Source organism: Montipora capricornis, chromosome 6 (genome assembly GCF_036669925.1).
Source record: "Montipora capricornis isolate CH-2021 chromosome 6, ASM3666992v2, whole genome shotgun sequence".
NCBI classification, from domain to species: Eukaryota; Metazoa; Cnidaria; class Anthozoa; order Scleractinia; family Acroporidae; genus Montipora; species Montipora capricornis.
Window position 1 is genome coordinate 18,283,879 of NC_090888.1, and position 26,378 is coordinate 18,310,256.

At 40.1% G+C, this 26,378-nt stretch overlaps 3 protein-coding genes across 3 annotated transcripts in view; 1 reads left to right on the plus strand and 2 right to left on the minus strand.

Annotated features, from left to right (window-relative positions):
- LOC138051689 (matrilin-3-like) overlaps window positions 1-8,148 on the minus strand; it is a 26,298-nt gene extending 18,150 nt beyond the window's left edge. Inside the window, exon 1 of the mRNA XM_068897949.1 lies at window positions 8,091-8,148. The gene's annotated coding sequence lies outside the window, so the exon portion shown is untranslated. The remainder of the gene's footprint in view (window positions 1-8,090) is intronic.
- Window positions 8,149-9,013: 865 nt separating this feature from the next.
- The window catches only part of LOC138051688 (nucleolar complex protein 2 homolog), a 36,333-nt gene continuing 18,968 nt past the window's right edge, over window positions 9,014-26,378 (minus strand). The window contains exons 12-18 of the mRNA XM_068897948.1: window positions 24,807-24,918; window positions 23,860-23,973; window positions 16,421-16,522; window positions 15,262-15,330; window positions 12,465-12,539; window positions 12,249-12,341; window positions 9,014-10,322 (exon numbers count right to left, since the gene is read on the minus strand). Coding sequence (XP_068754049.1) covers window positions 10,080-10,322; window positions 12,249-12,341; window positions 12,465-12,539; window positions 15,262-15,330; window positions 16,421-16,522; window positions 23,860-23,973; window positions 24,807-24,918 — 808 coding nt within the window. The 3' untranslated portion in view covers window positions 9,014-10,079. The remainder of the gene's footprint in view (window positions 10,323-12,248; window positions 12,342-12,464; window positions 12,540-15,261; window positions 15,331-16,420; window positions 16,523-23,859; window positions 23,974-24,806; window positions 24,919-26,378) is intronic.
- LOC138050313 (melanocyte-stimulating hormone receptor-like) lies at window positions 19,972-22,982 on the plus strand. Its single transcript, XM_068896669.1, has one exon. It carries the CDS (start codon window positions 20,344-20,346, stop codon window positions 21,307-21,309), a length of 966 nt encoding a protein of 321 aa, XP_068752770.1. The 5' UTR covers window positions 19,972-20,343; the 3' UTR covers window positions 21,310-22,982.

Consider the following 26,378-nt stretch of genomic DNA (forward strand, 5'->3'; position numbering starts at 1 on the left):
TGTTTGTCGTGAGTATGTATTCATCGTCTGCTGTAAACTTGATTTCACTCTCAAAATTACCTCCAGAACCTACCTTTTGCGTAGAATCAGCTTTTAGAATGATGTTCTTGTCGTCTGTGGTGATACTCCACGATTCGGGAAAATTTTGTGAATGAATATTTATAACGGGTCACATGCGAACTTGATCGCCTAAACTTCACCAATTATGCATAAAATCCACTTGGCCTTTTTACATCCCATTGAAAAAAACTCATAAAATATTCGCAGACTGGTCGATTTCTCTGAAATTTGAAAGGGTGATTGCTAACGAATATAGAAAGATTTTCACAATAACTAAAAATTCCTGTGTTAAGCATGAGAATTCGACGAATAGGTAAATGCGACTAAATTTGTTGAGTGCGTTGCTATTTAAATATTAAATAATGAATAAATATCTACGGAATACGGATAGATCGTTAAAAAATCTTTATTTTTAGCGGTTATTTGAACATAAAAGATGGAACGCTAGAGGAGAAATAATATTTTTGTTGAAATTTGAAAGAAGAAAAAATTCGCGGGAATCAGGACGCGATGAAAATGAGTTAACAAATTCGCATACGTGCGTTGAAAGGTGATACGCGAGGAGACAGGAATTTTATTTATCTGGCAAATGATTTTGTTATTGTAGTGTAAAATGAAGTTTATTTGGGATGGCAACAATATTTCTTTCATTTCCTGGTTAATCCAATTTATTGCTACGACTCACATCATTTGCGTGACAATATATCTCTTTACTCTAACATTTCTTCTGCTTTTGTGCTTGTCAGCATTCTGATTTGCGATAATTTGCAAGCCTGTTTTTGTATCTCATAGACGTTCAGATTTTCAATTACATGGCCGCTTAACCTCGAGATTGTGTAAATAGTTCACCCTGAAGTCACAATAGGTACGTTTCTCAGGAACCCGACAAAGAAAGCTTCCTGACCCGACAGATGAAATGTAAATATTCAGTAAAATACTACAACAAAATTAAAAAACCAAACACGGAAGTTTCTTGGCTAAAAAAGTACGTTGTTTTACTCTGAAAACGACGAACGATTAACATTCTTTCCCGTAGTTCATTCAGTTGACACAAGGTGATCACGTGCACTTTACTCAAGAGCGTGTTTGTTATCTTTAAACTGAATTTACTACCAAAGCTTAAAAAACTAAAAGACGTCAAAATAGGACAGGATATTAAAAAATAATTAAAGGTTGTGAGCGTGTGAGCAAAAGGGCCTCTGCTGGCGCGACATGTGGGTGACCCTCAAATGGTCTTAATGACCCCCCACTTGAAAAAATTAACTGGAACCCTGCAGTTCAATACCACCAAATTCATTGCCTTCTCTTTTTGTGGAACACCTACCACATGCAACCCAGTGTACGCTTTTTTGAGAGCGTCTTGTTTAGATTTGAAATCGGTCATTGAAGGCGCTTGTCTTAGGTCTACAGGTAAGTTGTTCCACAACTGAGCTCCGCTGTACAAAAAACCTCTCTTGAGAAAATCAGTTCGAGGTTGTGGAACAACTAATTTCTTTTCGGTCTTCCTTAAACGATAAGCACTTTCATTTTCACAATATGCAAATCTTGATCTCAGATAATCAGGTGTCATACCATGTAATGTTTTATACATTAGGATAGACTTCTGTTCCAATCTTTGATAGTAGAGTCTTCGCCACCCTAGTGCCCGGAACAAATGATCCAACTTACTATCATCGCTCGCAGACATTTAGATGCGAGCTGCCCGATTTTGAAGCCTTTGCAGTTTTTCAGAAAGGCCTTTGTTACAGTTTCCCCACACGACATTACAATAATCAAAATGTGGTTGAATCACAGGTAACCAAGGCTCACTGTGTGCGTCACGTAGGTATTAAAATATAGAGAACATATGAGGCGAAGTTTAGGTCTGAAAATTTGCTAGAAAATGGTAATAAAAATCGATAAAACTTATCATGTGGTGAGCTGTTGTTGTCTTTAATACGTACACGAAGTTTCGGGGAAAATGGTCCCCGTTCACCTTCCTTCATAATATAGTGACAAGGTAGGAGACGGAAGCCAGCGTCGGGACTCCGATCGACCCAAAACAAGCACGATTTTTTCCGCGAAAATCAAATCCAGTCGCTAAATAAACACGCCAGGTTCGTGGAATAGGAATTTCTCTAAACCATGAATCCACTGAAGCATCTCCAGGTAGCAACGCGGAGCCACCAGACTCCGTAAAACTTGTAAGTTACCCAGCTAAAATGGCGGCCAGAAAGCGTGGCACTCACGAAGTGCCCAATTCAAAATGGCACTGAACTCTGGACGCCTGGTGACGAGTATAATAAGTTTTGGAGGGAGGGGAGTCCCATACAAAACTCACTGAGCAATTTGGGACTCCCCTCCTCGAGGGTTGAATAAGGCTATTATAAACTTTAATTAGAACATTAAATGGAGTGAGATGTCGAATTCGTTTAATTGCACCAATGCCTCAAACTGTCTTCTTAGAGATGTTTTCAATATGACACTCCCAGTTTATATTTTGATCGACATAAACTCCAAGGGATTTAGCGGAGGTTACTTGTTCTATTGCGTTTTCACTTGCAGTAAGAGAGTGACTTTCCGTAAATTGTGATAACTTCTGCCTTGATGCAATCAGCATAAACTCAGTTTTTGTCATATTTAAGGTAAGCTTGTTAGCAGAGAGCCATTCGTACACATTACTCAGGTCGTGATTAAGGCAATAATTTATATGCTTAATATCAGTACTAGCAAGCGTCAGGCTGGTATCATCTGCGTACATTCTGGGTTCCGAATATCTCAGACAATGTGGTTGTGGTAAGTCGTTAATATATATCAAAAACAGAAGAGGTCCCAAAATTGTTCCCTGGGGAACACCACATCTTTAGACATTTCGGAATTGACTTTCAAGAATTTAGATGACAAATCTGTGTTCGATTATCTAAATAAGAAGCAAACCAATGATGGCTGGTCCAACAAATCCCGTAGTATTGCAATTTTCGTAACAAAATATCGTGATCTACTATATCAAATGCCTTTTTGAGGTCTGAAAAGTCTACGGCATTAACAAGACCACGGTCTATATCTATTGCCCAGCTATCTGTCCCTTCGATAAGTGCTGTGAGCGTGGAGTGCAAAGACCGAGATCCAGATTGACGGCACGAGAGAAAGTTGTTTTTAGTTAAATAATGATAAAGCTGATCGTAAATTATCCGTTCAAAGACTTTGGCCACAACTGGAATTACTGATTGGTCAATAATTCGTCGGATCAGAGCGCTTCCCAGAATTTTTATACAATGGAGTGATTCTGGCAGATTTCCACTCATCGGGAAAGATGCTAGTCATTAGGGATTGATTGAATATATAAGTAAGAGATTCCGCTATTACATCAGGACATTCCCTTAGAAGTTTTGTTGAAATGTTCTCTAGTCCAGTTGCCTTTGACTTGCAAGGCTTTGATATTGCTGCAGAAACGTGTGTGGTGTTGTTTTTTTTTTTTCAAAAAAAAGTTTATATCCATTTTAGTAAGAATTTCTTCGAAGGATTTATCAACTTCTGTCACGTCTCAACTAAGGCTTGGCCCAATTTCTGTGAAAAAGGAGTTTAGCATTTCTGCTATATCTGTTTGATCTCCAGAATTCACCCATTATATTCCATCTCATTAATAAGCGTTTTGTTGAACTTACGCGAGGTCAGTTCATTGATTGTTTTCCAAGTTTTCCTTTGACCCCCCAACAATTGTTGAAGGCATTTCATAATAAGCTTTTTTCGCGCTATTAATTTCCCTGTTCACTTGATTTTTAACCACTCGAAATTGGTTCCAAATAAATGGATCTTTTGTCTTAATAGCCTTTCTTTAGAGGCGGTCTCTGAAATTCTTCCTCTTTTTCAGAATAGCGGTTATCCATGGGGATTTAGAATCTCGTGTCCGTTTGGTCTTCATCGGTGCGTGCTTTTCACACACATTCAAGTATAATTCTTTCCACCTCTTCCACATATCATTTGGATCATACAATTGCGTTATGTCATCCCAAGGTTGGGCTAAAATATCCGCATAAAAATTTACGCCTTTAAAATGTTTAAACTGTCTTTATGTTATCAAGTTAACTCCTTTGGAGAAAGTGGGAATTGAAATTTTTCGATATGCATAAACTAAACTGTGGTCAATTATGGCGACATGAGACACCCCCGAACAATACACATTCTCTGGCCGATTTGTAAAAATCAGATCAATTGAAGTACTTGAAGTAGGTGTAATTCGAGTTGGTTCATTAAATGAGTTGTTCCAATCCATAAATGTCTGTTATGTTTAGAAGAGCTTTCACATTAACATTGTCTTTGGATTGCAAGTCACAATTTAGATCCCCCATGAGAAAATGTTCCACGTTTTCAGAATCTAATTTGCCTAATAATGTGTTAACGTGCGTAAAAAATTCATGGGGTGAATTTGGGGGTCTATACCATGAAGCAATAACAAAGGGTTTAGAGCTGTGTTTACGAATTTCAATTGACACCATTGCCAGGAGCTGACTGTCCAAATCTGAGCGGACAGAATAGCTTATGTTTGAACGAATGTAAAAACGTACGCCACCACGAAACCTGACATTTGTGGACCTGTCACGGCGAATTATATCATAACCCTGGACTTTAACCTCCTGATCGAAAGTACTTTCATTTAGCCTGGTCTCATTTATGGCTAGAATGTCAATGTTTTGATCATTTAGAAGAATACGAAGTTCATCAATACGTTTCAAAAGACTTGCAATATTCAAACTAGCCAATTTAAATTCACGACACTTTGGCATTAGAGTTGACCTGGTCCGGGCGCTGGAGGTAGCAGCGAGGTTAGTTGTCGCCACAGTTGTCAAGCAAGAATCGTATCAATGAACTATATTGTTTACAAAATTGCTTGCTAAAATAGCAATACCTATCTTGCTAAGATAGAGTTTGTAATTATTCAAAGTAACATGTTTCGTCGATGTTCAAGTGTTCGACAAAGGCCCAGCCATTCTGATTACAAAATGTTTTTAAAACTTTGTTGCAGTCCTTTACTTTCCTGTTGAGCGATTCTTCAATCTGATCTTTGTGTGATTGCAGAAATGGTTACACTAGTGTTAGGAGAGTTTGTAGCAATCATATTCCCCAGGTTGGCGATTTTCTCCACCACATTCCGAGCAGAGGATGAATTTTTTAGATCATTTGTTCCGACATGGAGGATTATGGCCTTCGGTTTTGTAGCCAAGCTTGGTTGTAGATAAATGCTCCATGTCTGCGGTTGTAGCACCAGGGAAACTTCTCACAGTTAGGCGCCGTTTAGCTGCCCGACTCAATAAGTCCCTGTGTAATCCTTTGACAATCGAATCTCCAACAATGATTGTACCTTCATTAGGTCTTTGCTCACCTTGCCCGTTCTCACTAGTATCGTTGTTTTCCGTTTGTAGTTGCTGGTTCTGGGAACTGGCTTTGCCTTTTTTCTACTTCCCTCGTCTAGGATTATTAGACTTGTTTGACGTAACGGGTTGCCAGTCATCAGAAGCAGGTTGTAGATCGTGTAGATCGTGTGAACCTACCGATTGATTCGAGGAAAGAATTTTAATAGATTCCATCAGACTTGCTTTTTCTTGTTGAAGTTCTTGGATGCTTACTTCGCACTCGGCACATTTCAATTTGTATTCATCAATTTCACTTTGCAACGCATCCACTTGGGACAGATTCGCAGAAAATTCAAATTTTCGTTTAATGGCGTCTATAGCTTTCGAAAGTTTGTCAATTTCGTTTTTAAAGGTTTGAGGGTCATTATGGTCAGTTATCAAAGTGTTGTCCGCTGTAGAAATGTGTTCATCGTTGTTCATAGCGGAGTCAATGCTATGCTCGGCAGTATCTTCGGTCTTTTCCGCAACAAGCAAATTATTTTGAATCAGTTTATTAAGAGTGTCTCTAATATCTTCGGCCGCTTTCCCTTGCACTTGGAGCGTCTTCGTGTTTCGGTAGAAATTAAGTGTTACATCCGGTAGCTTTAGGATAATACCAGAGCTGTTGTATAACTTCTTTGTCTTGAAACCACAGAAACCATTATCGCCATCATCGGTCAGCCGCGAAAGTCTTGTATCGACAAAACTTTCAAGCTCTTCAAGGCTTCCATTCCAGCTAAACCTTTTCTTGTCAGCGTTGTATGATAAATATTGTTCTAATTCAGATGAATTATCTTCGTAGTGCAAATTAGAGGACGAGTTAGAAACGTTTGAGGCGGCCGGCTCGTGTCAGTGTGTCTATCTGCCATGTTGATTTTCTTAGCTTCATCCTTGCTTTGGGGGGAATGGGGGTTTGCTGTTCCATTTTATTCTGTTTAGGATTGCAGGCTCACTACGCTCTGCTCAAAATAAAGCAAACATCTACCGGCCCAGATAATATACCATTCTGGGTCTGGAAGAAAGCTGCCATATTGGTGGTACTTGCAGTACAAGAAATCTGCAACCTAATCCTTGTCTACTCAAAGGTGGCCTAGTGCATGGAAGCAAGCTAATGTCTACGCGCTTCCCAAAGAAGACATTCCGGAACAACCCCAGGACTTTAGGGGAATCAGCTGCGTTATACCGGTAATTACCAGAACGTTTGAGCAAGTATCCAGACCATTTAAATACAACACCTTTGGTAAATATGGAGTGGAAAGTTACGTGAACCAGTTTGCGTACAGAACAGGAGGCAGTTCTACAAACGCGCTTCTTCAGTAAAATGCAGTATTAGTTTCGCCAAGGTTTAGATAGGAAGGATAACCGAGCAGTCAGGATATTTACGATGGATTTTTTAAAAGCTTTTGATAGAGTTAGGCACAACTTATTTATGGAGAAAATAAAACAGGGTCCTTGAAACTCATACATTGTCAACTGGTACTTTAGCTTCTTGTCAGACAGAGAACAAAGAGTCGTCTGTCGTAATAATGTTTGTGATTGGAAGGATGTCAACCATGGTACTACTCAGGGAATTGTCAGTGGTCCGTATTTGTTTAACCTGTTCTTAAACGATCTTGACGTCACTCATTCGGCTGCTAGGATAGCGACCTTACTAAGTACACCGACGAACACTTTTATTCTTGTGAAGGTGCGTAAGAAAAGCGCAGAAAATCTCTTAAGGCACTTAATGCATCTTTTAAGTGGAAGGAGGTTAACGGCGGGAGTATGTATGTATGGCTTTGAAAAGGTGTCGCGCCTAACTTTACCCCGCTACGTGGCATAGAACAGAATGACAAACGTACTATTTTTAGGTGTCACATTACAAAACGGCTGTAAGTTTTAATCGATCTCAAGTTAAGGGGAAACTCCGGGAAGCAAATAAGTGTTTGTACATCTTAAGATCACTAAGAAAAGATGGATACAAGCAGGTAGAGTTAGACCATCTTGTTAAGGCTACGCACTGTTCAGCCAAAGATCACGTAAGCACTTCCATTCTATGGAGCCAGCACGGTAGATTTATACACCATTTAATGTTTTTAAAGCGAAGTGTGACCACCCATTATATGCCCTATTGCCGAAAGTCAAAGAGTCATCCCAGAAGTTAAGCTCAGAAGCAAGTCAATTACAACAGATCAACACAAAATGTTTTAAGAATGGTTACTTTAGTAGAATAAGGTTTTAGCATAACTTAGTAATTAAAAACATATAGATATCCAATGTTTTATCTGTTTTTATGACAATTGTGAATAATCTGTGATTTTTTTCATGATTTGTATGCTTCATTTCTGTAACCTTTGTTATGTAGTTTAACCCGCCAAATGAAGACATTTTCATTAAATTTACATTTGGAAATGTGTAGTCGCTGAATTGATTGTTCTCTCAACTAAATATCCGGCGCTCTTCGCTCTGATTAAAGATGGCCGACACCATCAAAATACCATTATAGAGATAAGCATACATTACTTTTGGTGAGCCAATTCCAATACACACTAATCGGACATCAAGCCATCCTTAACAACAGTAAAAGAGGCAACCCCAATTTGAAATTGCTGATTACTGCTAATTTTTCTTACGAAAAGAATAAATCGAATAAAGAGTATCAAAGAATAGGAAAATCCTTACCTGGCTTCCAGAAGACGGGGCTGAAGAAAATGATCACAGATTTTTCTTGTTAAAACGTTTTACCGTGAAATGAAATGAATGATTGATCATTTTTTAACCAATAAAATTTATCCACACGAGTTTCCTAGTAGGTGATAACTTTAATTTTTAAAACGGAGACACTCAAATAAAAAATTTAGTTGAGGTTAAACAAGGCCTGTGAAACAAAGTTAAGCGTTACTCAACACCCTCCCCGCCCACCCCTCCGGCTATCTATCTATCTTCTGTGCCCGGGGAGTGGGGAATTTGACCTTTGCCTTCGTGGGGTGGGGAAAATTGAACCGAAAGTGTCAGGATTTTTTTTTTCGGGCACCGAAATAGCTATAAAACATGTGTTTGGACGAGATGGAAGAGTTTAACTGTGATGTAGCAGCTGATCCAAAGATAACTCGTCACTGGTTTGCAACCCTGACCCCAAACAATAGCTAAAACAATAGAGAGAATGGCATGTCATTGTTTCGTGCAAGGGTTGCGAACCAATGGCAAGAAATCTTTGGATCAGCTGCTACACTACTGCGATAAAAGGTATTTGTTTTTTTGTCTGCCATTAGAAATTAGTTAATTTCTTTTGTTCAGTAGATGGCGTGTATCGGCTTTTGTACAACTTTTCTGTGAGGCACAGATCTCTTTGATCCGCATTTGTATGGTGAGGCGAAAGACTCTATAGACGGAGTTATCGAGGCATAACATCAATTACTCGAATACACTGGTCGATAGAGTTTTCGCCTCACCTTACAAATGCCCACGGGCACGGTAACGCTCGCAGAAGTTTTCTCTTCGACCTTTAATTTCCATTTTTTGACACCAAATACAGAAGTTACTTTTTATTAGACAAGAGGCTTGGAAATAGAATTCAAATAAAAGTTTTTCTCTTTGAAACGTTCAGTTTTAAGTCGCTTTAATACTACATTCGCTATCAAGCGCAACGCGACTCAACAATTAAAAAAGTTATTTCAGAGAGGAAGAGAGAGAGAGAGAGGAAAAAATAAATACCGTAAGTTATTTACCAGCTAAGGGTCAGTCCGTATTGCCAAAAACGGTGACCTCGGTCACAGTTTTTCGCTAACCTCCCAGCCGGCAAATAACATATCTTTTCGCCACCGTGTAATATCCTCTATTTATATAAAAGCCAATGAAATGGCAGGAGACCTTTCGCGCGAAAACATGATATTTTCACTCGTGAAAAGAACATGGTTACATAATAAATCACGCCGTTGTTCTACGTCAGGGGCCGGTTTCTCGAAGCCATGTTAGCGCAAGCCGTTGGTTATGAGCTATCAAAACCTATAGGTTTCCATGGTATTTAACGCTGGTTAGCTATAAGCAGCGTTAAATACCATGGAAACCAATAGGATTTGATAGCTCTTAACGAACGATTAGCGCCAATGAGTAGGGCTTCGAGTAACCGGCCCCTGGACTACAAAAAAGATTAAAATGAAATGGTTGGGCTTTTCATTGGCGTTGTTTAGAACAATTAAGTTACCATGACAACTACATACGTTCGACTGAGAACGGCTATTAGCAAAGGGTAATCACATGATTTCGAGTGCAGTTTGGAATAATTAAGCACAAGTACATTTTTTCGACAACGAACAGCCCGCGAGCCCGTAGGACCTATTTATTCCAAATTGCACGAGAAAATTCATGTTGTATATTATTAATAATTGAGTTATTAATAATATAGTTGTTTTCAAAAATAGAGGGACCGAAACCAATAATAAATACTTTAAGCGGCAAACAGTATCCTTCACTTATTTATAAGTAACCTTTCATGGGGTAAATTAATTTAATTAGTAAGTAAAATCTCAGGCTAAACTCCGTTCTAGATACGCTCACTGCTTTCCAGCTAGGTTACACTCGTTTTAACCTCAGCAAAATTCCTTTAATCCGAAATTCAATTTTACCAGTGTTTCGAACGGTCGCATGGATATGTTTCTTCCTTTGTTGCTTCTAATCCTCGTCTGACGAAAACTGGAAGTCCTCCACAATATCATCCGCATCATTTTCGGTTGCTTGACTCGCTGACGCACCAGTGTTGTTGTCCGTCGCGCTTTTCTGCACAGCCTTTTTCGCTTTCTTGACAGTTTCTTTAAGTTTCTCCTTTTTGGTCTCCGAGCCAATGTGCTTTCGTTTTCTCTGTGCGGTATTCTCCACCGATTCATCGTCCGAGTTGTTTTCTCCCCGTTTGCCATTCTGATATAAATCGTTGAAAAACAGGAGAAAGTCAATTTATCTTATCCCTTAAATAGTACGCGCGCTGTGGGTGAGTGGTCAGTTTATCGAGCGGTATTCTTCGATACGGCCCTCTAAATTAAAAGGCAACTTCCACTGCTACTAAACAATAACTGTTGAGAGAAGTGATCCTCGCACTTTCCTGGACAATTTAAGCAATTGTCTCTTATAGGCACCCGAAAATATTCCATGACCCTCTGCGATGCCGGTACAATGTTGGTGCAATGCTGGTGCAATGCTCTACCAACTGAGCTTCGAAGCCACACGGTTGGGAGCAGGTCAATTTGTTGGGCTCATTTGTTCTCATGAAGGGCTCCATGGATGAAATGAATGTATAAACGGAGAAAATAATGTTTGCAACCAAATTTCGTTCGAAATTTAAAAAAGAGTGTTTGTATCCGAAAAAGAGAACTTAAGAATTGCTTACATACTGTACTTTAACTTTCACTGAAAGTTCTCGGGGGACGCCATCTTGATAACTGTGACGTGTTACAGATGCTTATTGGTCCTTATTGGAGTTGAGCCTGCAGGCACATTTTCTTTTGTTTAAAACTACATGCAAAAGAGGCTTAAGAGTCAATTCAATACAAAATGACCCCTTAGCCTCGTTCATGTGGCAAAACCGCTGATAACTCCAATGAGAGCTATTGGTTTACACAATAATAACAATGGGCAAACGTAACACGTCACAACTAACTTTCTTTGAAAACATTTCAAACAATTTTGATTGCAAGCATTATTTTCTACGGCCTTAAGTTCTTTTTTTCGTCGTGGAAAGTTTCGGTTCCCTTTAAAAGTTTGTCTTTATTCCTTGATCGAGATCAAAAGATATGATAAACACTTTCATAACACCTCCTCTGTGTTTTTGGTTCCTTGTTTTCAGTTTGCGCTTAAATTTACGGCATTAATTGACGGGGAAAAACCAGAGAAGCGCAAAGGACTAAGATCCCGACCTCTCTAAAATGGGAGTCCCTGATTCCAAAGGGTGGTTTCACCAATAAGTTGAAATTTCTAGCTGGAAAATAGGAATTTGGAAGTCAGGCTTAACTACACCTTAGGGGCTCGCTGTATGGTCAAGGACAATTTTTCGGTCGATGAAAAAGGGAAGTCTGCGTTTATAATGAAAAAAAGACAGTCTTTTTCGCCCAAAAGCGATATCACTATCACCCTTCCGAAATATCCGATGTCTCTTTCCACTAATCACCGCTATACCTCATGCAAAACACAGTTCCCAGCGCCTCAAAAATCTCAGAGGTCTGCTTCCACGAATAAAAACAAAACGTTTAAATCAAACTTTTTCTCAAAAGATCGCATTTCCAATAAAAAATTTAACAACGTAATTTCTTAGTTTGTGCATTTATTTGCTGATAATTGTCACATTACAATAAAGTCTGATTTTTACAAGCGATGCAAGCAAAAGCGCAAGCACAAACATACGGAAATTTTTTAATCGTTGCACTCGTTCTTGCGCTCTTTTGTTTATGGTCGCGTTGAGGCCGTTTTCATGGTGCTTACACCTGTGCTTGCATTTGCGCCGATAGTGAAAACCAAACTTTAACGACGAGATCGTGGTAGACATACATCTTTTGCTACCACTGTACATATAATAGAACTGAATTGTAGATTTCTTGGTTTCCAAAAGCGATGATACATCGACGATGTTGAGTGCTGTCATTAATGTGCCAAACAGATCCTCATTGGATGCCGAAACGAAAGATTCTATTGTTCCAGAGGATGGCACACTTCACTGATTTGAATGACAGAATTGATGTTTGTAAACAGCTTTATTCCCTATAAAGATAACGATCTCTAACAGATCCTTGCAGAGTTGCAGAAGTACATACCGATATTGTCACTGACTACTGTAAGTATTTGTAATTATCCCACCTGTTGGGTGGGACCGGGTTTCCTGGATTTCCAAGTGTTGTAGAATTTTACAATAGCATTTGGATGCTGCCTATATTGAGCCGTCCACCTTTCCTGCCAAAACCAAAACAAAAACATGTCTTCAGTCGGTGACGCTGTTCATTTGCGCATGTACGGGCTTTCCCTTTGTGGATTACATACAAGATGTCTGTCGACTCGTTTGTTCACATTACTCACCACTTCATCGGTATCTTTAGGGCTAAAGGAGACCTTAGAGCGGCGATTTGTAACCTCTGTTGACGTTTCCTCAATCTGTTAGAGAGGGACAAAGAGAGAACATCTGACTAAACCAATCAACAGAAAATCAGGTCAAATCGAGCAAGAACGCCAACGCCAAAGCTTGAAGGAAAGATGCATGACACAGGTAAGATAGTTAAAAAGAAGTGTCACATTTTGTTTCCTTAGCAAGTTTAATTAAGCATGACAACGGCATTTTCACAAAAAGAACCCTTTAAAATGCAGCTTGCTGTAATTATCCCGTCTTGTTTACGTTGCATAATGTGGGCGAAGCATCCTACAACACAGAGATTTGTGTGAACGAATACAAAATGTCGCTAAAAGCTAAAATTATTTAAGGTTGTTTAAGAGTACGGCAGAGAAATGTACAAAAATGCGCGCAGAACTTACAGCTCAATCTCGGTTCATAGAGAGATTCAGCATCGCGTTTTTCGTGAAACGGCAAACGGGAAATTCGAAATGCGAAATCACCTCGTCTCTCTCTTTCGAGGAGTTACTTGATACCTGTAACCTAATAGGCCAGATTGCTAGCAGTCCCTTCTCAGTCAGTCGAGCCACCCTCTTTAGGCAAGAGAGCCGAAGGGAGATTGGGGAGAGGGTTTCATCTCGCTCTCTCCCCAATGTCCCCTCGGTTCTACACCTCGCTTGCTTCTTCCCTCGGTTCGCTTGACTAAAGCGGCTCGACCGACTTCGATGGCAGTCTACTAATAGGCATGAAATGACCCAAATTTTAGTCTGACTTTGGCTACCTAATTTAGATGCACGCCCAATTTTGACATCCAACCTGAAGCGTCCCTTTAGGTAAATTCCTCAGTATGGTACTGCGCATCCTGTACTGCGCATATGGTAAGTCAATATTTATAAATAAGATCAAGTTTGAAACATTGTAAAAATGGCGTAAGTCGATCGTCGAGAGAAGTTGTGAATAACCCATAACTCTTTGCGAATAGGCGCGCGCATTCGGAGAACATGGTGAATTTTGTTGTTTCGATCTAGGATAATTGAGTTAGGTAAAATGGTGTGTTACTCTTAAACGAGCACGGTGTCCTATATTGTTTATTACATAATTTTGGTGTACAAATTATCCCCTTTAAATAAATAAAAAATAGACAAATTTTATCGGAAGGAAAAAAGGATATAGCGAAAAACGTACACAAAGCACCTTACCTAGGGATGTTAATCATCATCTGGAGCACAACGACTCGAGAAACGTTTTGAGTCGACGTCCTTTTAAGTTGAGTGGTTTTTCCATAAACTATGTAAGACAGTGTTCCATATGCTCTAGACTTTCTACCTATCAGGTGCTTTTTCAAGTGTTTACTTTAAAAACCCTCTCGATTAGCTTACGCAAAATTAGCCCTGAGCCGATGAAATAACGCGCGTGATTAGTATCAGTACAGGCATCAATAGGGAAGGATTGGCCCATTACATCTCTTAAGCAAGTACTGTGACTTATCTTTTTTATCATGTAGTTCTCAAAACAGGGATTAGTAGGGAACATTCAGGGAAAGTTTGAAGAAAATCGCTCGATAACTTTTTTTCCTGAGGAATCGCCCTAAAGTCTAAGCCTTTGCTACCTATTTCTAACAAAGGCCTGATCCAAACGCCGCTCCGCCCATGTGCCGAACCTAACTCAACAAAGTTCGACAAAAGAGCGACTTTGGAGCGACGGCTGATTCATACGCTGTAACTGGGTCGAACCAAACTAAAATCCATACAATGGCAAAGGGGCCTACGTACAGGTAAAACTTCGGAGTGTATTGTGGTAAGATTATAAATTATCACAATTTATGCGTTAGGTTCAACACATGACGAGAGCGCCGTGTGAATCAGCCGCCGCTCCAACGTCGCATAGTGCGACAGACCCTGCCGAACTTCACGTTGCTGGCCGCTCCAAACCTAACCTGCCGAACCAAACTGATTCAAACGTCGCTCTTCTGCCGCTCTTAAAACATCAGTTAGGTTCGGTGCATGAATGGAGCGGCGTTTGAAACGGGCCTAAGTTAAGGGTAAAGGTTATCATTATTTTTAGCTTAGAGTAAATGAGGCAGTTTATCCTTACTTGAGGAGCAGCATTTAGGGAACACTTTGTGTCATCAATTGTTTGTATTCCGAGACACGAGTGATGTTGAAGTTGGGGGAGAAGACCAAGGGGACAATTGTTGAAATCCGCGTGGATAAAATAGCATTTTCCGCAGTTGATAGAAATAGAGTATTGCAAAGCATTGTGGGATAGAAATGCGGACTAACGTCTTTGTCCTCATATTAATCCCACAATGTTTTGGGCGCTAGATCGTGACGTCAATTGAAAGGAGTGCATTTTTGGACGAAGGAAGGAAGGAAGGAAAGGAAAGGAACTTTATTTAAGTGTCTTGTTGTTCTAGCGCTGCGTGGAGCACTAATTGGGGACACTGTAAACTGAAATTAACAATGAAAGCAAATCAAGTCAAATGTTTGCCGTAAAAAAGATGATAAATCTCTCTACTAGCTCGTACACGGTATGGCCTTACATGCTAACTCATTTGCAGAGGTCGTTTTGTAAAATTGAAACAACTTTCGGTCATTTTGTGACACTGAAAACAGTTCAGAGTAAAATGAAATTTTATCAAACAGTTACTCCATAGAGCGTGCGTTGGATGTGTGATTGACTATTTCCAAATCGGCGCTATATTTTGGAACATAATACTTTCTTGATTCGGGGTTGGGCCGACAAATTGAATCAAAACTTGACACGTACCTTATCAACCAATTGCTTCATTTGCTTGCGATATTTGGGAACAGCTGTCGTCTTGATGAACTTTCTTAACTAATTTTAAAGGACACAAAAGCAACGTTAGCTTATCGATGGTTCGCGAAGGGGCCGGGTTGGAGCAGTACAAAGTGAGCTTGTCCTTGCACCCGGTTTCGAGGTTCTCTACTTTCCTCCGCGCGATTTTTCCAACGGGTAATAAGGATTTCCTCAAGAAAAAAAAATGTCAGGAAAGTAAATGGTTGGAGGTTTAGGTGCCAGGTTCACTTTTCAATAGAACAGGACAGTTGATTACCTACAATCGTACCGAGTTCTTGACAGGCTCTTTCAGAACATAACTAATAGGCCATTTCCGAGTTGCTGTTTGTCTCGGTTTCGAAGTGAGTCTTGGTGCTCAACTATTGAAAGGGAAATGAGTTTGATTTGCACGAGAATGCGCAACTCATTTCCATTTGAATGGTTGTGAACCAGGACTCGCTATGAAACTGAGGCATGCAGCAACTCGGAAATAGACTATTCAACATCTTGTCGCTGGTAGGAGAACACTAAGGCCTGGGCCAAACCTCGAACTTCACTAAGTCCGACGTTTGACTCAGTTAAGGTCGACGAACTGTATTTGTATCGACCAACACGTTCTATCCGTCTGCCTCAGACCGATGGAAGGGGTAAAAGGAGAGGAAAGGTAAGAAACTTTATTTAAGCGTCTAGTCGTTCTAGCGCTGGAGCTTCAATTGGAAACAATGTAAACTAAAATTGACAATTAACGCAAATCAAGTCAAACGTTGGTTTTTGTGAAGATCGAGTCTGGGACAAACATCGGACTTCTCATGAGTAGAACTTACCTCCTAATTGAAATTTTTGAATGATAATGTATGTTTTCTCTTTTGCATTTGGTTCGACGTTAAGTGCGACGTTTAACCTAACTATCTGAACTTACGTCGACCCAAACTGAATTAACTTGGATAGACCAAAACTACCATTTAGTTCACCTCATGTAAAATTCGAAGTTTGGCCCGGGCCTCACCCACACTTTAGAATCTGCATCATCAACTCGTCTTGTGAACAAAAATACAAACTCATTTGTAGCGATAACCGTGGACAGAGAGCAACGAAACACATAGCGCACAGCACTTGGTAAGGTACTTACTCTAACTACAGCGGGAAGAGCGACTTCTGGAAATGCTATGGAGTGTGCATGCACACAGAAGAACTCCAACAATAGTTCGAAAATGTGGTCAACAACAGCATCCTAGGAAAGAAGAAGTCAATGAACAAGAGTTGGATGATGTCGAGCAGGGTAAAGAGAATTGGGGACATCGCGAGAGGGAAGCAGGGTTGTCGAATTGGTGAGAGCACTCGCCTCCCACCAATGAGGCCCAGGTTCGATTCCCGGAGTCAAAGCCATGAGTGGGTTGAGTTTGTGTTGGTTCTTTACTGTGCTTCGAGGGTTTTCTCCGGGTTTTCTGGTTTTCCTCTCTCAGAAAAACCATCATACAGCTGATTCTAGCCGGCTGTAAGCTGTGCTCCTAGGTCATACATGGTTCCTACAGCGGCTGCCAGAGTATGCACTTAACTCCATCTTTGCGTCACAGAATGTGGACTATGGACTTCGGACTACGGAATTGAAACTGGATATTTACCAAGATATTATGACATAAAAAAAAACCCACTGACATACTGTGAACTTAATTAAAAGAAGTCGGCTAAAAATCCTTAAAACAAAGTGTACGCTACCCGTAGCCTCTTGTTACTTATCGTCATAGGACGAGTCAAAAAATGCCCTGTCAAGCAGCTTTGCGTGACGCCATTCATCCAATATTTTTCCAATTGGATGACGGATTTGTCACATCGTAGCCCGCTAGCAAAATCAAACCGAGGCTCTCTCCCTCTCCTTACCCTCCTTAGTCTCTGACCAAAAGATAGGAAACCAGAGCGAGCCTTGGTTTGAACTAAGGACGATACCAAGATCATTGAGGCGAGGGTGGTTGGGGAGTTGACCAGAAAAAACGAAGGTGTTTTAAAAAACTACGAGCTCATGCAGGGGAGCCCTTATCTCCACTAATTCCTGGAGTCAACTCTTTCCCGAGTAAATTTATTTTTAGGAACAGATTTTTCGCACGAAAAGTATCACATTTCCGTTGACGCTGAGACAGCTTTGTTTTTATTGGCTTTAACAACAGTGGGCGTGCTAAAATCTCCCCAGGGAATCGTTCTGTGAGTAGCCTACACGTTCTTCCAGGGATTTTTAGCCGACTTCTTATAAAATTCACAGTATTTCATTGTTATTTTTTTATGTTATAACATCGTGTGATCAATATCCATTTTCAATTTCGTCGTCCGAGGTCCAAATTCCGTGACCCAATGATAGGATTATGTGCGAGCGTAGAATAGCTGTTTACATTAAAAACTGACTGTTATGTCCGTTTTAAACGTCACATTTTACATGTGCCGAATCTAATGCAAATGATCGAAAACAATTGATTTTCTCATTTGCATTACATTCGGCACATGTAAAATGTGACGCTTAAAACGGGCCTAAATAACGGAATTGATTCCAATCAAAACCAGTAAACAGTTGCTTTACAAGTTTCTACGATGGCATTTAAAAATATTTAATACTTTTTCTTAACAATATCGGGAGAATTATAAAATTATTTAATTAGCCCGCTATGATGCGTTACCGAGTCATACGATCATAACCCTAAATTTTATGTAGTCAGTTTCGTAAAATAGTGTAAAAGAAATTAATCCATGAACCTATGGCAGGTGCGGCGTCTTCGGTGTCTTCGTGACATCGAAATTATGCTTGTTTTGAATGTTTACACGCGCGTTCTTTCCAGTCAGCGCGCACTAATAACTTCAAATATGTAACGCGCACAATTTACAGTTGCTTTTTATCCACTGATGAAGAGGCAGCAGTCTCGAAACGTATGGCAATTTACCTATTTTTCGCGCCATAACGAACAATTTTGACTAGTTTATTTGTCTTAAGGCGATTCCTCAGTATTGAATTGGGAATATGGTGTGTCAATATTTACAAATTGGTCAAATTTGCAACATTGTAAATATGGCGTAAGTCGATCATAGAAGCTGAAACAGTTCTCAAAACATGTGAGCGAAGTTGTGAATGACCCATAACTCTTTGCGAATGAGCGCGCGCCTTCCGAGAACATGGCGAATTTTGTTGTTTCGATCTATGATAATCAAGTTAAGGTGGCCGAACACAGTTCGCAAGGATTACAAAAAAATAAACATGGCTTCAATACAGCAATCATTTTATTTGTTCGATGCTTCCGCTATCTGTGCTATTGTTCCTCATAATTGAACAAAGTATTTTCATGGTTTTAGTCTTCTATGAGAAATGTATTATAGAAAAGGTTACGATGCAAAGAACGCAGATTTTTCCTCGTTATCCAAAGAACTCAGATAAATGTAGCGCATGCGTAGTAAGTTCAAAAACTGCGACTGAATGCGGAATAGCTTTATCAGAAATACACCTATTTCTCGAGAACCACTCGTTAGAATTTAACGAAATTTGGCAAGAAAATACTGTAAGAAATAAGTAACTGAAGGATTAAAAAAAAGTGGAACTTTAACAGAGGAAATTCTAGATATTCCAGTGAGCCTTCAACATGGAATAAATGAAGATCTCTCTGTCAAATTATTATTAAAATAGTGTTAACTTGTGAGCATTTGTGAGCATCGTTACAAGCTTGTTGCATGCAAATTATAAAGAAAATCTAACGATCAGATTTTCTGCAAATAAACAAAACCGATTTTAAAGGCCAGTTTATATTTATTCATGTTGCCATGGCAACGGCATATACGTCAGCTTAACTAACAGAAAATCGAAGTTCGTGTTTTTAACGTGCTTCCTATCATTTTTGGTGACCAAAGGATCAAGGGTTTTAGAGAAAAAGGCAAATGAAATGTAGGTATCCAAAACTGTGTTCAGTCACCTTAATCAAGGAACTTAAATAAACACGGTGACCTATATTTTTCTATTGCATAATTTTGGTGTACAATTCACTCCCTTTAACTCAAAGAATTAGAAAAAAATTATCGGAAGGAAAGAAAGATATAGCTAAAAACCTACACAAAGCCCCTTACCCAGGGATGTAAATTATGACCTTGAAAACGACCACTCGAGAAATGTTTAAAGTCGACGTCGTTTTAAGTTGAGTGATTTTTCCATAAACACAGTATTCCATATGCTCTAGACTTTTTACCTATCAGGTGCTTTTTCAAGTGTTACTTTAAAAACCCTCTCGTTTAGTTAGCGTAAAATGTACCCTGAGCCGATAAAATAACGTTCGTGATTAGTCTCAGTACAAGCATCAATGGGGTACAATTGGCCCATTATATCTCTTAAGCAAGCACGGTGACTTATTTTCTGAAGAATCACCTTAATTAAAGCGCTATCTACCGTGATAAGGACAAAAAATAACAAAACCATGTCTTGTCTAAGAAAAAGCATCATGAAATTCGCGGCAATAAAAAATGTGAAGACAGAGGGCGTCGTTTCATTAACCTTTTTTCGCGCACGGCAGAATTAATCTGTTTACCCTAATGGAAAGCTTTGTCAGTTTGCCTTTTTTTACGCTGAAAGGTGTGTAATCAAATGGACAGTAATACTATTTCTACCACTCGAAAGAACACTAATTTGCTCCAAACGCCTTGAAATTGTGCATAACAAATTCAAAACTTTAGACTTGAAGCTTATAATACCGTAACAATTTCAGTCACAATCCTTGCACAAAAAGTGGTCAATTCGGTAACAAAGTCACTGAGTGACATTCTCGAAACACCTGCTTTACAAAATGACATTTTCCTGAATTGAACGTTTCTATTGACAATGATTGCACTGAAGCAGGATAAACTATTTTCCCAGAGTAACGAGTTGCCAAGGCCAGTTTAACATTACTCAATATCGTAAATTACAGCGAAAGGAAACAGGGATACTGGAAAAAGGCAGGATCTACTGGTGTTTTGTCAGAAAACGAAAACGACTGGACTACCCGCGTTAAAAAAAAAAAAACTCAATCTGCGGTGTTGGCTTTCGGTTTCGCAATGATTAACAACTCGGATTTTGAAAATATTTCGGGAAGCTTTCCGCCAAGGTCGGACGACGTTGACTTTGACATTCACAACCAGCTAAGCTCGCGATTTTACTTGAGCCTTGTTGTTATTGAAATTTTCCTGGCATCTGCAGTAACTCTGAGCAACTTCCTTTTGCTGGTCGTAATTTATCGCGATCCTCTCCACCGCTTACGAACTCCAACAACTTACCTCATGGCAAATTTGGGAATAGCAGACTTTCTGGTTGGCGCAATCCTGGGGTACTGCCGCGCCGTGGAAAATTACATTAAGTTTCAAGATGGAATTCAGCCGAAATTTCTCAACACAGCGCAGTATGCCATCGCAGGAGCAGTCATGCTTGTCATTGCTGGCAGCATAATGGCCATGTCATGGGATCGTTTTGTTGCCGTTTCGGATCCATTTAACTACAACAACAGGATAACTGTAAAAAGGGTTAAGATCTGCATGTTGGGAATTTGGTTAAACGCCTCAATTTTAACAATGCTTCCAGTGGCCGGCGTCAGAAAGTTGACATTCCTCTTCGCTTATTGTTACTCGCACTTCCTTGTGCCTGCCGTCGCTCTAACTATTGTATACATTATGATTTTCAGAACGTTATCAAGAAAACTTCAAACTTTAAACAAGGCGGTTAGGTCGGAGAAATCGGTACGAGACGAGAGAAGCGTCCATCGCGAACACAGATTAACGGTTACAATTGTACTTGTTTTGATTGCATTTTACGCTTGTTTTGCGCCGTATTTTCTGAAGGTTCATTTGTGGTTACTGTGCAGTTGTGCAGAATCTCCATCATTTTTGATATATCACTTTACAACAAACGACATCATGTTGTTATCTTCGCTTGTCGACCCTATCATTTATGCCTGGAGGTTACAGAGCTTTCGAAAGTCTTTTCGGTACGTTTTGGGTTTTGAAAGAGACGTGGCGCCTGTGACATAACGATTATATTGGGGCGTTACTAAACACAGGAACGGAATGGAACGGAACGGAATATACCGGAAAAAAAAACCGGAATATACCGTAATGAGGCGGAATGGCTCTGGAATAAAGCGGAATGACATCGGAATGAAACTGAATGAACAAGAATGGTACCGGAATATTCCGGAAAGAGGCAGAATGACACCAGAATAAGGCAGAATAAACCAGAAGAACACCAGAATGAAGCTGATTAGTGTACACAAAGGAACGAAACGTAATTTTTCATCATTCTAGACTGTGAATGAACGAGTATGCAGAATAGAGAGACTGAGAGAAAACAAAAGTTTACATTAAAGGGGAAGCAACAAGGCTTCGAACGAGTCACGATATGTTCTCGCAACTGCAAAGCGGTCCACTCACTTTTTGTTCCGCGGAAAGAAAAGAAAAAGTATTCTGCATATCGAAATATTATCAGCGATCGATCTTTTTTCTGTGCTTCTGACTTCTCTTTCTTCAAACATGGAACACTGCGTTCAGGTTCGATGGCATTTATTGTTGCCAACCGAATCGGGAAGAGGAAAAGAGTTTTCCAGTTTGCGCGAATTTATTTCCGTGTATCTCCATCACGTGTCGGTCGTGGGAGCAGGCAAGCAGAAACCGTAATTAGTTTGTGGTCCGCTGAACTTGATTGTGATTGGTCAATACACAATTGACCTATCAGAATGTAATAAAAGTGTTCATGGGTTTGTTGACTCGCATGGTGAAAGCCGCCTCCAAGATCCATACAAAAACACAATCAGGATTACATTCGGTTTCTGTTGTTACTGTATTTGTTCAGGAAAAAATACAATACTTCCACAACAAATAATTATTCATTTCGCGACGGATATACCTGTCAAAATTTTCTCATGGCTGAAGTGCGCCAAATGTTACAAAAGGCAAACATATGTGCAATTCCCTTAGAGAATCACTCGATACCACAAAAGCTGATAGAAAAATGTCATTCCGGCTGGTTCCGGTATATTCTGGTAACATTCTTGTTCATTTCGTTTCATTCCGGTTTCCAGTTGATTCTCGTATACTCCGTTCAGTTCCGTTCCGTTCCTGTTTTTAGTAAAGCCCATTACATTGTGCGATGTAGATAGAGTACGAGTCATCTATCGATATGGCGGATATGATCCCACTTTTTCAGCGAAAGACCATCCAAATAATAGAGAGAGTCAGTAAACATCAGGCTAAGTTTTGTTTTTTCCCAAAAAGAAGAAACTTCCCGCTATCCGCGGGCCAGATAAGATGTAACTCTTACTTAAAAGGAAAAAAAATAGATTATTGTTGTTGTTGTTTGTTGTTTGTTGTTAGAGACGATTCTCAATGGTGCCTTGAGAATACTCGGGAACTTTACAGGAGTCGAACCGACGGCGTACCGATTACTAGTTCAGATGATCGAATTCAATGGTGACTCAGGGATGCTCGGGAAAAATCCGAGTGCTCCTTTGCAGGAGCCGAACCGACGACCTACAGATTACTACAATCTTGGACAAAATAGATGGGAAATTTGTAACCCCCCTCCCCCCCAAATCAAGGATGGGAAAATGGCGCGTTTTGGCTTTTGCGCGGCTTCATCATTGCTTTGGGGGGGATGGGGGTTTGCTGTTCCTTTTTATTCTGTACAAGATTGTAGTTCGGATGCTCATATTCAATAGTGACTCGGGGATACTCGGGAAAAATCCGAGTGTTCCTTTCCAGAAGTCGAGCCAAAATCATCGCTTCATTTCAGCTAACAACGTCAACAATTTCCATCTCAGTCATTCATTTCAACAGCGAGAATGACCGTTTCGACAATTCCAGTCCTACCTAACAATATTGCGGAAAAATAAATTGTCACCCGAACCAAGTTTAATGGCCTAGCTCCCACGAGTCTCGCATAGCGAGTTACGCACGTTTGGCCTCTTCGCGAGTTCGCCCCCAACACTTAGAGTTCGACACGTAAATCTAACCGAGTTGGTCCCCTACAATTCGGGTTCGGCTCCTAAAACTTGACCGAGTTCGTCTTCTCTATACAACGAAAACTATTGTATTATATATTGAATGCAACTTTTATTAAATACAGGGGGAAAACTCAGTTAGGTTTTAAGGATCGAACCCGAAATGCTGAGTGCGTACTTCGTTAAGTTTACGGGTCGATCACAATAACAGATGTGTCAAAAAATGTATGTAATTACATGCACGACGATTTTGACATGCGTCACGAAGCCTTCCTAAAACAAAACAGCTCTGAACGAGAGGTAAACGCTTTAAGGTCATGAGCTTTTGTTATATAAACACCAATGAAATGCCAGGTGAACTTTCGCGCAAAAACATGACATCGTCACAAAAGAAAAGATCACCATTGCTATGGTTATATAATAAATCGCGCCGTTGTTCTACGTTGGGCCTACAAAAAATATAACAGTGAAATGATTTGGTATTTCATTGGTGTTTACATGATACTGAACAGACCATAACATGACCGCTTGGAGATCCGAAATCCGCGCGGCCATGTAATATCCTCTGTTCCGAAGCTTGTATCACCTGGTAAGGTTTGGTTCCAAGTTGCTGTTTTGTAACTTTCAGGATGCAAGAAAACTCTGTTGGCTTTGCAGTCGACATTTTCATTTTCTTGTTGAATTCTTCTGATTCCAATATCTGAAATAAGCCGAGCAAAATTCTGAATAAGTGGCAACGTTTCGTATTCTAACGGTTGGACTGGATCTAGCATGAGATGGAGGCTAATGCGGGCAAATTAATTTGCATTTCAAAAGATTTGCCCGCATTGGCCTCCATTTCATGCTAGATCCAGTCCAGCCGTGAGAATTCGAAAATGGTTATTATCCCTTTCCACTTGACCTACTTGTTCGTTTCCAGTACCTCACGCTCACAAAAAGCCCAAGAGTGACTTCCTGATCGACTGGAGTGGCTCTGTGGCTTGGGTCAGGTTTGGGAAAAGCGGGACATATTGTTCCAGTAGTGGGCGCATGGAATAAACGAATTTTCAAGCCGAAATTTTCGTACAATGGAAAGCGTCCAGGATTGCATTCGCAAAGAAAACTCGAACCCAGGCTCTTTCTCTTTTCCTCCGTCGTTGAGAGTTTGAAACTCTTTACTGCTGTATTTGCAAGAAACGTACTTAATTTACAAAAAGACGAAAATTGAGCAAAACATTAAGGAAAAAACAAAAGTCAAACTATTACTGTGAAAAAAAAACAAAAATTTGAAATAGTAAAATTACATCTCTTATTCAACATCATTCACCACCAAAACGGGGTTAAAACTGAAAAGCTCTAACATTGTTATGAAAGCAAAAGACTTAACAGATTATACCCGAATGTTCAGTTACATACAAGGAAACTGAACAATGCGATCAAAAGATCTCCGCAGTTGCGCAGTTTAGTTGAGCGTATCGCAGAGTTGACGATCGCTTCAAAACAATCTCTGTGCAACGGCGTTTCGTTTATCACTCCTTTGCACCCCACACTCACCTCTAATAAGAATGGTGCCACTGGTATGTAAGTGTCAGTTGCCTCTGATAACAAGTTCAGTGAACGGATACAATGAAATCGCAGGGGATAATATCTTGCAGCCGGCACCATTCTTAAAAAAAAAAGAGAGCATTAACAACATTTAACACAGAGAACGCTCACGAAAGTCTTTTCGGGGAAGGACGAGTGATGAGTGGGTCAAAACGGTGGTGTGAGGTGCGGCATCGCGGAAGATTAATTCCGTTTTTAAAGGGACGAGTCATGATACATTTAAACACGAGGACGCACCATAGAAGGTGTGGTGTTAGCACAGGCAAATGATTTTATCAATACCCCGTCGACGCAACCGAAATCTATGATATGATTTGCATGCCACTTGACTACAAGTACCAGAATCCTGGAACATATAGGAACTGCGGATATGAAATTCATTGTTCAAGGGAACATTAGAGCCCACAAATGACCAGCTACCAACGTCAGTAGCTTCATAGCCCAGTTGGTTAGAGCGTCGCACCGGTATTGCGAGGTCACGGGTTCAAACCCCGTCGAAGTCCTGAATTTTTCAGGCTTCTTTACGCAATTGCAAAAATTTCGTTCGTAACTGCGAGGATCATAGCTTCACTTGAAACTTAATTCTGGTAGTTCTAGTCATAGAACGCTATCGTGAAAGTTGCCTATTTGTGCAATAAAAAAGGCCCTTATGGCAAGGTGTCCGTAATATGTCATAAAATGTTATGCCGTTCTTTTTGTAAATCCTCAGGCTCTTTTTTCTCGCAATAGAAATATCTTTTCTGGCTTCCGTCTCTGTGTTACTATTTGTTGATCACCAACTTGGATAATTAATCAGTCGTGGTTGAATGAACTTGAACAAAAGGAGTGCGTAAAGCGACCCCTTTTATACAGTGCGTCTTCGTGTTTAACGCGGTGCAAATGAGACGCAAAGTGGTTTTCTGCAATCTCGCACCTTAGTGAAAAGTTGGTGGCTTTGTCCCCTATTATTCACGCACAGAGTTGGGGTCTTTCGACCCCCAGTGTTGATTCACTAAAAGGATTGTGAGACGGGGTCTAAAGTTTATAGTCCTTATACAAAAGACTTGAAAGCCTAACCATCTGCAGACGAAATTAAAAAGGCAGCACTTTCTCCTCAGTTATTTTGAAGACCCCAAGAGTTCGTCTGACGGGGGAAACCGCGATTTCTCGCACGGAAGTCCGATGCGCACCCAACTGAGCCACCAGTCGTCTAATAGTACAATAACTGGAGCGAAGTTGGCTAAACGAACACATTTGGTTTCTGACCCTAGGAGTGGTCTGTGAACGAGGTCGGTTGGAAAAGCACTCCTTTCGCGTAAACATAATCTCAAATGAAAGTCTACTCCATAAACTTCGCTTTGGCCTTTTTCTAGTTTTTATATTCATTCTGCTATATAAAGCAAAATAATGCTACTTCGTTCATTCTGAACAGAATAAGTCTCAACACATTAGCGTGCGTGCAGACTTTCCAATTTTTCGTAGCACCCCCAGTCATGCGAGTAGCAAAAAGCTGCGAGGCAGGGAGGCCGCTGGGGCAAAATA